This window comes from Cryptomeria japonica, chromosome 10 (assembly GCF_030272615.1).
Source record: "Cryptomeria japonica chromosome 10, Sugi_1.0, whole genome shotgun sequence".
Classification (NCBI taxonomy): domain Eukaryota; kingdom Viridiplantae; phylum Streptophyta; class Pinopsida; order Cupressales; family Cupressaceae; genus Cryptomeria; species Cryptomeria japonica.
This window is the reverse complement of record NC_081414.1, coordinates 596,497,967-596,512,154: the sequence shown is the minus strand read 5'-3', so window position 1 is coordinate 596,512,154 and position 14,188 is coordinate 596,497,967. Positions and strand designations below refer to the sequence as shown.

Here is a 14,188-nt window from a genome sequence, read left to right as displayed (position 1 = left end):
AAAGTTGTCAAGACAACTTTGACAATTTTGAACCAATTGGCCCCAAACTTGCACAAATGGGTCCAAATGAACAATAATGGCCCAAAATGGCCTTATTAACATGAAACAACACAAAATGAAACAAAAACCTAACTTTGACCATTGTGAGCTCAAAGGTGCTCTTGCACCATTTGCTAATTGTTCGTTTTGTCTCTTAAATTTTGAATTTCCCAATTCAAATTATTGCACACTCCTCTCCAAGGTCAGCCAGATTAGTTTTTCACACGCTTCAATGGTTCTAATGTTCAAAGTCGGCCTCATTGCATTTTACCTTGAATGGATGTAAATAAGGGTTTGAGTGGACTTCCTCGAACACAATTCATCACTTGCAATTCAAATTAATTGCTCTGCTGTGTGAATTAGGACTGCTCCTCTCATGAGTGGGATTTAGGGGTGATTATGGACTTAGTGTTGGGCGCATTGAAGGTGGTATTAAGGACAATGGAAGGTGGTTTTCCAATGTGCAAAGGGACAACTTAGGGTGGAAAATCAAGGTGTTTAGGGGCAATTAGGGCGCAGTTTCATCTAGGTCTAGGATTAGTATAGGAAGGTTGGGTGGTAATCCATGGGTAAGAGGGACTAAGGCTAGGTGCAAGTTCAAGAAGTACATGGATTATACACAAGGCTAGGTGCTATTCCAAGGAGTACATGGATTATGCACAAAGCTAGGTGCTAATTGGGTGTTGTCAAGGACTAATATAGGTCAGCTAAGGTGGTATCAAGGACAAGTGCTTGAGGGGTGATTCAATGTGGACAAGGACTAGGTCCTTAGGTGGGTTTAGCATGTATGAAGGGACTAGATCCTTGGGCAGGGTTTGAAGGTATGCAAGGACTCATGCTAGGCAGTATTTAGGGATGGTAAAGGATTAAGGGACAAATTTTACGTGTGATAAGGGACTAAAGTTGGGTGGTGTTTATATCTTTGATAGGGATGGTAAAGATTGGGCACATTTAGGGTAGTGTGGAGGATAAAACAAGGTCAATCTCCATGGTGAGCAAGGACTAACATGCTGGGTGCAATTTCCAGATGTTCAAGGGCAAGGTACAATGCAAGAGCCGGATTTCAACTCATTCATGGACAAAAGCTAGGCACATTTAAGGCAGGTTCATGGACAAATTCTAGAGAACAAATTATGGGTGTGTATGGACTAAGGACCAAGGTGAATGCCTAAAAAGCTTGCTAAGGATTTAGCGAAGAATTAAATCATTTTCATGCTTGAACCTTAGATTCTAGTTCTCAACTTTGGATATCCTCATTTAGACAAGGGTTTTCAAAAAATCTTCCTTATTCCCCATCTCGTCTTGACAATGAATTTCTTTTGTCTAGGCATTGAATCCTCATATATTTCATCATTTCTCAACACTTAACATTTTCAAAACCTTAAGACCCCTTGTCAATTTTCTTGACAACTTTGCAACATTTTTCACACTTTGACATCTATGACAACATTTTGCAACATTGACAACTTTTCTATCAATCCTCTGTCCTAATGTTTGTTCACGAATTCTTGACTCGAAAGTTGAGTTTCTGACTTGTTCGCACCCTAAGGACAAGACATCACACCCCTAAGACATTCCGAAGGTCACTCAACACTCACCGTATCTTGCACTGACAAGATATAACATTCTCACAAACAAAAGGTAAAAAAATGTTGCCAAGCTAAGCAACTAAGCACAAACACCTAACCTAACAAGCAAAAAGTGGGGCCCCCCATTCACAATGGGGCGATGTGTGAAGACATCACAACAAATACCAAGTTTTACTCATAATCTCTCTTTAGTCCTGTCATAACCCCTCTTTGGACATTGGATTAAATAAATACGATAATTAAAATATTTATTAATTAACATTTAATAATATTGAAAAAATCATCTCATTTATGAGACTTCACGATTTTCCTCTAATGTATGATTATTAATGTTTATTATTTGTTATGACTATTATTTATTATTATTATTTTATTTTAATGTAACGTTCATATTTCAATTTATTAATATTATATTAACTATTAAAGAAATTTTACCATAAAATACTATTAAAACATAAAATAGATATATTGAATATATTACACTTATCATATAACGTGCTATTTAATAAATATAAAATATAACATAAATTGTCAAAATACATTATAAATAATATCGTATTAATATGATACCATAAATAGAACCAATATTAAAATACAATACAAATTTTGATCAGATTATGGATAGCTGTACAGAATACTCATACACTTTGTTGAAGACTCAGATACATATTCTGAGTACACAGTATATGAATATAATCTGTAATGTATAAATAAATACAGTTGGAGTATTATACATTGATGCATGCGGTTACACAGACATAGTAACATTAGCATCTATTAGACCCGAGGCTACAATATTGGTGACTAATCAATGATTAGTTTTTATCAAGGTGTTAATAAGCAAATAAGGATGACAGCGGTGTATTAAAATAAACATCCAATTTCATCAAGTATCGCCACCCAACGATATAAATTGATTAAATTATGAGACGGCAACAGGTAATATTAAGTCTTCTATAATAGCAATTAAGGAAGAATTCATATCAGTGAGAATTCAGAATCTTTATCAATATGATAGCGCTTGTAATAATTAAGATCAATGGACATGATGATTACCTCTATGGCCAACTAATGTCAATCAAAAACGGTTATAATCATCGAAGGCATCTAACAGCAAGGAACATGATATACGGCAGTATTAGTAATACTACGACATATCGAGTGTTCCTAAAGATTGTTTCACAGATCACAATTATCATTAGCCATTGAATCTATCACCACTGTGATTGGTGATTACAATTTTGTTAATAGCCTGTAGTTTAATGATGATCAACTATAATATCACTCTAACCCACCGTTAGTTAGTAACAGCTCAATCATAACCGATAATTGATCAGATATGAGGAGGCAGCGATTACCAAGGCATTGATAAGTCTAAATTATAATTGATATTAGGGCATGATGAAGTTATGAAGAAATGTATGACGATGACAATCACCAGTGATTACATGAGACTTAACGAAGAGATGCGATGACTACATTAAGACAACGATCATAATAAAGACTTCTTCTTTGTTATGAAGAGATGTATCTAATTATGAGTGGTTCGATCCAAGAGAGACATGATTCCTCACATTCAGAAGATGCGACTCTTCAATTCTAAAAATATAAGAATTAGATCGCGCTCATTCACGGGGGGGGAATATAAAATATAGGCACGAAGGGAAGGAAAAAAGGGTATATATATTATCGGGTAGCCATCGATCAGATCAGATCAGAACTCTTATTCAGTTACAGGCAGTAACATCCTTGTCCATAGTGGTACGCATGAGATGTGCTTGATATGTATGTTTAATTTATGCAACTGATAATATTCTTATGCAGAATTCTAGTAATTATATTAATACTCATAATAATATAATAATTTCTGGAAACTATTCTGTAGTAATATATAATATATCATCTAATAGGTAGTTAATAAACAGGTAACTAATAAATATATAAATGATTTATAATATAATTCATTTATTTGTTTATTTATATTTTCAAATCAGAATATGGATAATATATTTATATATATAATAATATTGTATTATCAATCAGATTATATGCATATGCATATATGTATACGTATACGTATACGTATGCATATACATATACATATACATACATATATAGAAACAATAATCTGAATGAACAAGTAAGACTGAGAAAATAAATCAAATTGGATTATCATCAATTCAACATAAGAAAGAAGATTACGTTATCCGTGATTTTAGTCATGTTAAGATAGAATTGTCTCCTAATAAATTTAGTTTAAGACATAAGTCTGTTGAAATAGATTAATTATGGTTAAAACAGTCCTAAACCTAGTAGGGGATATTACAAGTCCACTTGCAGGAACTCAAATGGACACGAAACAAGAGAAAACTATGACATTCTTATCACTTTTTAGGTCAATTTACCATGGCATGCTTCTTCTATCATTATTAGTCACCAATAACCCTTGAAAATGATCTTGTGCATATATATTGACCCAAAGAGTGACACCACCATGTTGTCGTTGTGCTACTCTGATTTCTATTAGGACCCTACCAACAGTGCATTTGATAATGCTTGTTGATTCAACATCAATGGTATCCACCCCAACAAGTTCTAGACCACAATAGTACTTTCCTTGTAATAAACCCACAAGGTCAACCGACAAACCATGGCAATCCATGTAATGTCCCTTTCTGCATGATGAATGATCAGAGGTGAATTATCTAACCTTTCCATTTTCGGAGGTTAGAAAATAAAATAAATAACAAGGGAATAATTAGAATAATTAAATAAGAGGCCAAAAAGAACTCCTTGGCATACAAATGAATTTAACCTTTATATGACAGCATGCTAGCAACAACTCCTCTTACAAGGTGTCCCTGCACTGCTGCAACACTCCAGATAGCTGGTCCACTAGACTTATTGATCTAAATATGCCTCCTGGCAGCCACCTGTAGCAGACTGAGCAGGGAAACTAAAGATTTTTATGATCAGCAGATGTTTTTAAGCAGTCCAAGGAGCTTCTATTCCCTAACACCTTTGTTGTGCTGATACAGACCTCCTAGTGAACTGTTACAGCCTTTTACCAAATTTAGAATCTTTGTTTAAACCCTCTGATCTGCTGTGCATTCACACAGCTGTTCAAACAATAGTCTTGTCACACAAAACCAAGTCATAAACAAAGCGACTGGCAAGGGTAAACTCCAAAACTCTTCTGCATACATAGAAAATTCTAAACAGAAGCCAAACTACTTCTTTTCTAAAAGAAAGAAGTGAAGAATAGCTAATCACTGTTGTAGGAGATAGTAAAGAAGGATTTTGATATATTAACACATAATTGCCAGTTGTCAATGCATTGATGTTTCCATACAAAATCCCTTTCAATTCCTGCTCAAACCTGTTGATGTGTTTTTTATGACATCTTGAACACAGAATAAAATACTAAGTATTCTATCCTCTCTTGAACAAGGAAACCTCAAATGCTAAATTATGTGATCAAATAAGGCAATCCTAAGGTTTACGATGTGATCAATCGACTTTTGTAATGGATAGACTCAGTAAATTGATGTGATATTGCTGGTTAACACAAAGGGACTTACATAATTGTTCTAGGACTTTATCAATTCTTTTCCTTAGAATAAAGTATGATCTTGCAATAAGGCTCTCCAACTAATTCTATGAAAGATCTTTTGAAATAAAATGCAAAAAGATAAGGGCTTAGGAATCTATTCTACTTCTAACAATGCAAGGAATTATTGATGACTTAGTGAAACCAAACCAAGCTTTGCTTTGCCATGACGAAATAACTACACAAAGATGATGCAATCTTCAAGCGATACACAAATGATTTTCAAATCACTTATACACATCAACACCATAGACAATGCGAATCAATGAGCATAAAGCAATTGAAGCTAAGTTTTCAATGGAGTTCAGACTAACCATACATTGCAATTTGCAATCAGCAAACTACAAATTGTATGAACATATGGGTTTCACCATGAATCAGCAAACTACAAATTGTATGAACATATGGGTTTCACCATGAATCAGCAACAATATCTTCCATTCAACTATGCAACTTAATGTAAACAAATCTTAATTCAACTTGAGAAGTAGGAAACCATTCTAACACACAAAACAACACAAGTTCTCACCGAGCTTCAATGAGTTTGCATTTATTCTGGTAGTATTTTGGAAACAATTTCACAAAAGTCTTGCTACAAATGAAATGAGCAAGCCTTATATAGAGTTCTCAAATACAAATGAAGGGCCTAGATTGATTTGAAGTCAATGGCTGAGATAATTCAAAGCAAACCCTAAGTGGACTTAGTTACAACTACCATCCAATCCACTAACTTATTAAATATCAACCAATGAAAAATAAAACAACCTCGTTGGCACATTGTGATGAGCAAGAGCAAATAGAAAAATTCAATGCCACCTAAGACTATAACAAACTATCCTCTAGGAATATGTGCCCCTTATCCCTTTCCTTGATAGAAAATTCAACGAATCTAGACATGATGATGTCGAGCTCTTCCATTGGTGCACTTGGTGCAGCATCCACCATATACTCCGTGAGTGCCAAGTCAGCTGTATATGTGGCAAATATCCTTTCCCATTCTGGTCCTTGGTCTTGGACACCATTCATGAAAGTCTTGAATGAAAAAGCATCCTCCGAATGATCCTCTAAAGTAGAACTTGTGGCCTTGAAGAAGATAGCTTTCATTTTATTCTTCAATTCATTCACATCCATGTCCTTATCATCATTCACTTCCTTTCCAAGCACTACTTCCACTGCAATGAGGATTCTATCCTAAATTCCCTTGACCATTGTGCCCAACTGATTGCAATCTTCCTTTTACTTCTAAAAGTTTTCCATCCTTGTCATCAATGCATAATACCATCAATGAAAGTCACACGCTTGGTTTGCCTCCATTACGTATCCTTCCACCAAAGTTTTCTTGGGGATATCCATCGATACATTCAAACAGGGAAGTCTTATCCTTAATATCCTGAAATTCATCACACAATGCAAGTACGACCCGAATCTTCTTCTAAATGGATGCAACTTTACCATATGCTTGTACCAACTCCTCAATGAATGTATTTGCTTTATCAAATGCACTTCCAATCCATTTCTTCACTGGTTGTGTTGTAGATTACATCCCTTCCAAATCTTCATTCGAAAGTGTTGTAGGAGGGACAAACATTCCTTCGGCTTGCTGAATTGGATTCATTAAGTGTCATATGTAATCCTTCAATTGCTTGTTTTCTACTTTAAGATGATTCTTCTTTTCTCTGCTTTCCTTGATCTTTCCTTGATTACTTTCACAGATTCATCAAATTCCTCAATCTCCTGTTCCTTTGTTGTCAGTCCCAAACCAGTTGTCATCACCTCATACTCTTCTGGAGTGATATCATCTTTTGTCTTATCAACCTTTGAAACTGCAACTTACACCATGCAGAATCTTGAACTTTCTTTTGTAATCTTGGAGCATTTCCTTGCTTGTTTCTTCTCTATAGCCTTACCGATCCTATTTAGAAAATCCTCCGAGTCAATTTGTCTAGATTGCTCTCTACTACAATCTTCTTCTTCATTCTATTGCTTAACCATTCAGGAGTTGTGCATTGTTCAACATCTTCACTTCATTCACTTCTTCATTCTCTTGAAATCCTTGAAGTGCTGATATCATTCCTTCATTGAAATCTTCATCCAGAAAACCCATGTCTGCATCCTCAATGGTGGCTATTTTTCTTATTCTATCTATACAGAATGACTACTCATTAAATAAATCCTCAAACATCGTTTTAAAGTTTCTTTTCATTGTTCCCACTTCCTCATCCTGTGATTCATCTTTCCTCTTCAAACTGACATTAATTCTCGACAGATCTTTTTGGAAGTCAGATTAATTATCAATTTATTTTGTTCTAGAATATTTTGTTTTAAGAATGTGAACTTTCATTCTAGGCTTTTCTTCCACATGTTGCATCAAGTGTCATCAGCACTTTGCATGATTTTTTCAGCTACCAACTTATACATCCCATGATTAGTTATCTCTTTCAAGTTGCCAGCTTGTTGCTATATGGATTCTTCATCTTTAGTATATGCAATCTCATTGTCAATATCCTTTTTCAGTAACTTGATGTCATCATAGATTTTTCTCACTTCTTGATTGTCCCTTTAACCAAAACATTTGTAATCCAATCTTCTATCATTTTACCATAAGATTTATATTTATGATTCGTATTCACCATTTCTCTTTTGAGTTGAACTTGGATCAAATGGAGCATCTATTTCACCCATTGGTTGAGATGAGGGATCAATAAATGTTTTCAAACGATCTGTCAAAATCTTATCTTGTCTTTAACTGGTCTCTTTTCTTCTTATCCTTTGTTGTCCTTTCTACTAACTTGGCAGCTGATATCTGAAAATAATGTACATCACCATCCCTGGTCGAATAACCCAAATTAATTCTAGTAACATTGAAGTCTTTTGCAATCACTTGACTCACATCTTTTTGTTTAGAGAGGTGTGCAACTTCTACATACGTGCTTCTTGTAGTGGTGTTTTCCAATAACCTATAAGTAGACTCTAGTTTCTTAGGTTTTGGAGTCCCTTGAAGCAGTTGGCCAACAATATCCCTGTCAAGGAGATTTAATTGGACCACTTTTCTCTTTTTGGAGAGACTTTGTTCTAACCAAGAGGTAGAGGTAAAAGTTGATAATGATTTACTACTTGGAGAAACAAAATGCAAGGATCCCCTAAGAGGAGGTGTATTAGAAATTTCTATTTCTGGAGGAGAAGTTGGGCCAACTCTAGTGTGAGGACTTTGAGACACATTGGGTGGAGAACTTGGAAGAGGTTGAGAAGAAGAGAAGTCACTTACCCGAGAGGGAGATGAGGATACATCTGCAGCTTCTTCTTCTAATCTTTCTTTACTTTTTGTCTTTTTCTTATTGGGTCTTCTTCTTAGTAGTACCTTCACAAGTCTCTTCATCACTGTCCCCTTCTCCATTGGAAGCCATCTATTGAGCAAAAGAAGATGGGCATTGAGAAGAAGGATATTGTCCTTGTAATGTCCCCAATTTTAGCCTTTTGGCTAATAGGAGTAATAAGGAGAAATTAATTAAATTAATTATTAAAAAGTGACTTTATATTTAATTAAATTTAATTAAAAAGTGACTAAAGTATAAAAATAAAATAATTAATTAAATAGTCACTTAATAAAATAAATAAAGTGTACCTACCCTCTTCTAGAAGCCTCTCATGATGGGTTATGGAAAAAAGATAAATAGAGGAGGGTAAGAGAAGGAAGGGGAAGATTGGAGATTGATTTGATGAAGTGACTGATGCGTTGCATTGGTGGAATCTTTGAGGACGCAAACCTTCAGCAGATTGGATAGAAGGGCTGGACGAAACCCTAGTTTCTTCTTTTGGGAGTAGGTTCATGACGGGATCTACATTGGTGCCTAATTTGTTAAGTCTTCTTTGAAGACAAATTTGCAGCTGGGAGAGAAAGACATTGCAGTCTTTCTTATTTGTGCTTATTGAGGATTTCAAGGTATTTTTAGATTTTCAGGTTAGTGCCCATGGGGCTATCCTATTTGGAGCAATTTTGGAAGTGATCTGAGTGGTTGAAGCAGGTAATCAATCTGAAGTAGAATATCATCTACCACGATTTTGTCTACCCATCACCATAGAGGCATTGAAGTCATCAAGGAGGACAGCGATTTCATCCAAAGGGTTAAGCGACCTCTTGGATAATATTTTGGAGAGAGTTGGAGATAACATCGGCCTATATATCAGTCATAATCAGAATCAGGTCTGAATACTGTGAATTCCTTCAATTTGGTCATATTATCACAACTTGGCTATGAGGACACCTCATTTGGTGCAGCGTTTCCCTCTTGGGCGAGGACAACCAGCAAGCAGGTGATTTAAGACTTCTATCTGTAGTCCACATTATCATATCAGACATTTCACATCTGCAGCAAGTTGACAGTGAGCAGTTCGATTTAGGTGATATCCTCATAAAATTAGCATTGAGACACACTTTTCAGTGGGACGCTTACCTCTAGCTTTAAGACCAATCCAATAGATGAAGACTCTTGGCGATTTGGTCTGCTAATTCTCTGTGATCTCAGTCTAAAGTTACAACAGCAGGGGCGACATCATAAGGAGTGTTTCGATTTGGGAGTAGGTTCATGACGGGATCTACATTGGTGCCTAATTTGTTAAGTCTTCTTTGAAGACAAATTTGCAGCTGGGAGAGAAAGACATTGCAGTCTTTCTTATTTGTGCTTATTGAGGATTTCAAGGTATTTTTAGATTTTCAGGTTAGTGCCCATGGGGCTATCCTATTTGGAGCAATTTTGGAAGTGATCTGAGTGGTTGAAGCAGGTAATCAATCTGAAGTAGAATATCATCTACCACAATTTTGTCTACCCATCACCATAGAGGCATTGAAGTCATCAAGGAGGACAGCGATATGATCCAAAGGGTTAAGCGACCTCTTGGATAATATTTTGGAGAGAGTTGGAGATAACATCGGCCTATATATCAGTCATAATCAGAATCAGGTCTGAATACTGTGAATTCCTTCGATTTGGTCATATTATCACGACTTGGCTATGAGGACACCTCATTTGGTGCAGCGTTTCCCTCTTGGGCGAGGACGACCAGCAAGCAGGTGATTTAAGACTTCTATCTTTAGTCCACATTATCATATCAGACATTTCACATCTGCAGCAAGTTGACAGTGAGCAGTTCGATTTAGGTGATATCCTCATAAAATTAGCATTGAGACACACTTTTCAGTGGGACGCTTACCTCTAGCTTTAAAACCAATCCAATAGATGAAGACTCTTGGCGATTTGGTCTGCTAATTCTCTGTGATCTCAGTCTAAAGTTACAACAGCAGGGGCGACATCATAAGGAGTGTTTCGATTTGGCATTGGAGTGACCTCAACATGGTGGATTTTGCTTGATTCTCCACCCTCTCAACAAGGTGAATCATATCAGGTTCTCTGATACTTCAATCCCTTGTGATTTTCAGTTGATGTGCATTGAATATGTAAGTGTCATATGTCCTCAGGAAATCTGAGACATGATATGTTATCAGTCCATATAATGATTTGTAATGGCACATTGTTCTAGCAAATTAATAGAGTATTGGAGTAGTTTGGTGGCTGCATATTATAGTTTTCTGAGGTTGCAAGACAACTATTTGATAAAATGACAGTCCATGTTAATGAAGCCTCATTTATCCTAGTTGCTGTCTAACTCTTACATTGGTCTTCATACTTCTATTTTTGGTCATTAAGGAGTGTTCTTCAATAAGATTTAGTGTTCAATGTCCCATATAACAATCTGAAACAGAAACAGCAAGCTAATTATTTGTGAGACAAGTGTTTGACGAATTTCCAAAGGGGTCAAAGACTGGAATTTCATTACAGAATAGCTGAGGGACATTACAGTCCTTGACTTCTTTCTGCATCTCCTGAAGTGTCTTTAGACCTTTGAGGTGTTGCACTAGATTTCTCTGCAATATTCTCCATTACCCTCATGAGTTCTTTTAAGAAATACTGCATTTTTAGCCTCAATAATCTCAACCTATTTTATGCTCCAATTGGTTGACAAAACTGGTTGCATCTGTACATGATTACCAAAGATGGGGTCTACCAAATTTGATTCATCATCTTCAAGGTTCGAGACATCCCTATTTAACATAAAGGTTACAATTTGTCTCAAGGATAATCTCATCCAGCTTCTTTTTCTAACTAAATATTCATTAGCACAATTTGCTCAGCAATCCTGTAAATTTGGGAGATAATGAAAACTTGCTCCTAATTGCAAATTATTTTTAATGAAATCTTAACTATCAAAAGGGAGCCTTCTTTCATAGAACTGCATGGTAAACTTTACCAAATCCTTTTCAATATTAAGGGTTTTTGACATGGACTTACATGAGTAGTATCCAAGGTCAATGGGGAATTGAATTCCTACTCTTTTTTTTACTGACACTTTTTATTTACCTCAGCCACTTTCCTGCAGATCTTAATAAGAAAAAATTGTCCTCTGCATACTTAGGCAATTTGTAAGGAAGCCCCACAAATCCTCCAATCTCGATATAGGTAAACCTCAGAAATTGTATGAATTATGAAATGACTACCATATGTGTTAATCAATTGGATGGGCTCTGGAGAAATTCTTGAGCCCATATCACCCTAAATTTCTCTTACCATTCACGTAGTGAATGCATCTTTCACTCTTCTAAACCTCCTATAACTTCTTTCCAATTGCAGTTGAGTGTAGTGGTCATAAATTTGAGTCATTTCATCATAGACCTCTACTGGGCATACACACAGCCAATACCTTGTACAAGCAATCGTGTAGAATAAATCAGAAGACATATAGAGGAACTTATTGAGTGGGAATCAGACTATCATCAAATACATTTGATTACTAATGATCTTAGCCTAGTCAAGAAACGACTCACCATGAATGATTATTTGGATGAGAAAATACATCCTTTTGTCAAAATCATGAACATTTTCCTTACCCTTTAGCGGGTGCAATAGGACTATAATGTCTGAAATTTTTTTCAGCAAAATGGGACTGATGTAACCTCTTGGGCAACTGAGATTTACCTTTCTTTGGGGTTGCGAACCATTCCTGAGCAATATCGGCCTTAAGGTTTTCATCCTAGGCTGAATAGTTGAATCAAAACTAGACTCCGAAAGAGGGTCTTTATAAAACAAACAATCCATACTATCAAATGAGCTTTCACAACCTCCTTTCAAAACCCTCTTGAAACTTTTCGGAATTTGAATTGTAAAAATCACTTTTTAAATATTAATTTTTTTCTCATAAATATAAATTTATAATATTTTATTTTATTTTGACACCAGATAAAGTCACTTTAATAAAATCAAATATTAAACATAATTAATTAAATATAAATTGTCTTAAAAAATATTAATTTATTTCCTCTCCAGAAACCTGACAAAAATGGGGGCATTACATAGCCATTTCCAGGGCTGGTGTCAACCTATGAGCCAATTTTGGTGTTATTTATGTAGGAGCACCAATCCAATCTGCATGGCACCAATCGTTAAGAGCAAGGTTATGCACAAGCAGATGAGGTTGTGCTCAGATCTTATTGTATGTTTCTTAATCTGTATAGAACCAAATTGATGTCACAAATTTCAACTGGTAACGTGCTGTTGAGTGATTCATTAGAGATTCTCCCCAAGTGACTTTCTATTGTTTGTTTTTCATTAGATGATACTCTTCTTTAATTACTGTTTCTTCTCTTTCTTCAGTGTGTCTGATAAGTGTTCATCATTTCTTGATTGGTGGTCATCGTTCAACTTTATCTCCGAAATGGACTTTTCATAGAGGACTGTATTGGTCAGAGGTCTTAATGCATGCTTTGGATGCATACACTGCATTACTTATGTGTGTTTTAATTTATCACTTTACTCTTGAAATGAAAGGTTGGTTTTTAACTTTCTCTTAGTAGGACTAGTATCTTCTAATTAATCACTTTCCTCTTAAAACGAGCAGGTGGGCTTTTTACCCTCTTTGTAAGACTAGGATGCTTTTTCTCTATAAAATTATTGTTTTGCGGACTGCAATAATATTATTAGTATTTGAAATAGAGGCACTCAATCGAAGTAATTTTGATAGGGTTGGATTTATCTTTAACTCATTTGACTAGATTCTGCACCTAGGTTAGTGTCTTAAGGAAATACTTTCATTGTGAATTTCCCTCATTTTTGTATTTTTTCATTTCTTCAGATTTCCTTTTACATGCATATATTTGAAAATATTAACTTTTCTTGGTGTTTTGCATGTCTCGTTGCTTAAATTTGATGTATGAAGTTGAGAGAGTATGTTGATGATACGGAGGATTACATCAATATCATGCTTGATGGCAAACAAAATCACCTTCTTCAAATGGGAGTCATGTTGACAACAGCGAATCTTATTATCAACTTCTTTGTTGTTGTAGCAGGAGTACTGGGCATGAACATCAAGATTGGTTTATTTAATTCTACCTTCACAAATTTTATTTGGTTTGTTGGTGGTTGTTCAGTAGTTTGTATATTCCTCTACGTTGGAGCAATTGCATGGTTTAAACATAAACGATTGCTGGAATGAGCGGCTTCTTATGTTGTAATCATTTCTTATACCTAGGTCCATCATTTGATCGTCTTTTTGTCAATTCAAAGCTCAGAGTTCACTACTTATGTATTATTGTAGTACATGGTACTTGTTCATTAATAGTAACGGAAGCTTTTTCAAATTCATTGATGTTTTGTCTTGGTATTGTATGTTTAGGGAAAGTTCCTGGCAATAGTGTTTGTTAGTTTAAAATAGAAATCAGAAAAGCATTTGGTATGATGTTTTTTTATAAGAAACTCATCCTAAAATAGAAATCAGAAAAGCATTTGGTATGATGTTTTTTTATAAGATACTCATCCTACTTCCATGAAAAAATCTAAAATTTTTATTAGTAATAAAATAATTTAAAATATATTGATACATTGTAGATATTTGCATAAAA

At 35.2% G+C, this 14,188-nt stretch overlaps 1 protein-coding gene across 1 annotated transcript in view; it reads left to right on the top strand.

The window, feature by feature from the left end:
• The window catches only part of LOC131049284 (magnesium transporter MRS2-3), a 152,364-nt gene extending 138,433 nt beyond the window's left edge, over positions 1-13,931 (top strand). Inside the window, exon 8 of the mRNA XM_059212619.1 lies at positions 13,504-13,931. Coding sequence (XP_059068602.1) covers positions 13,504-13,782 — 279 coding nt within the window. The 3' untranslated portion in view covers positions 13,783-13,931. The remainder of the gene's footprint in view (positions 1-13,503) is intronic.
• The last annotated feature ends 257 nt before the right edge of the window (positions 13,932-14,188 follow it).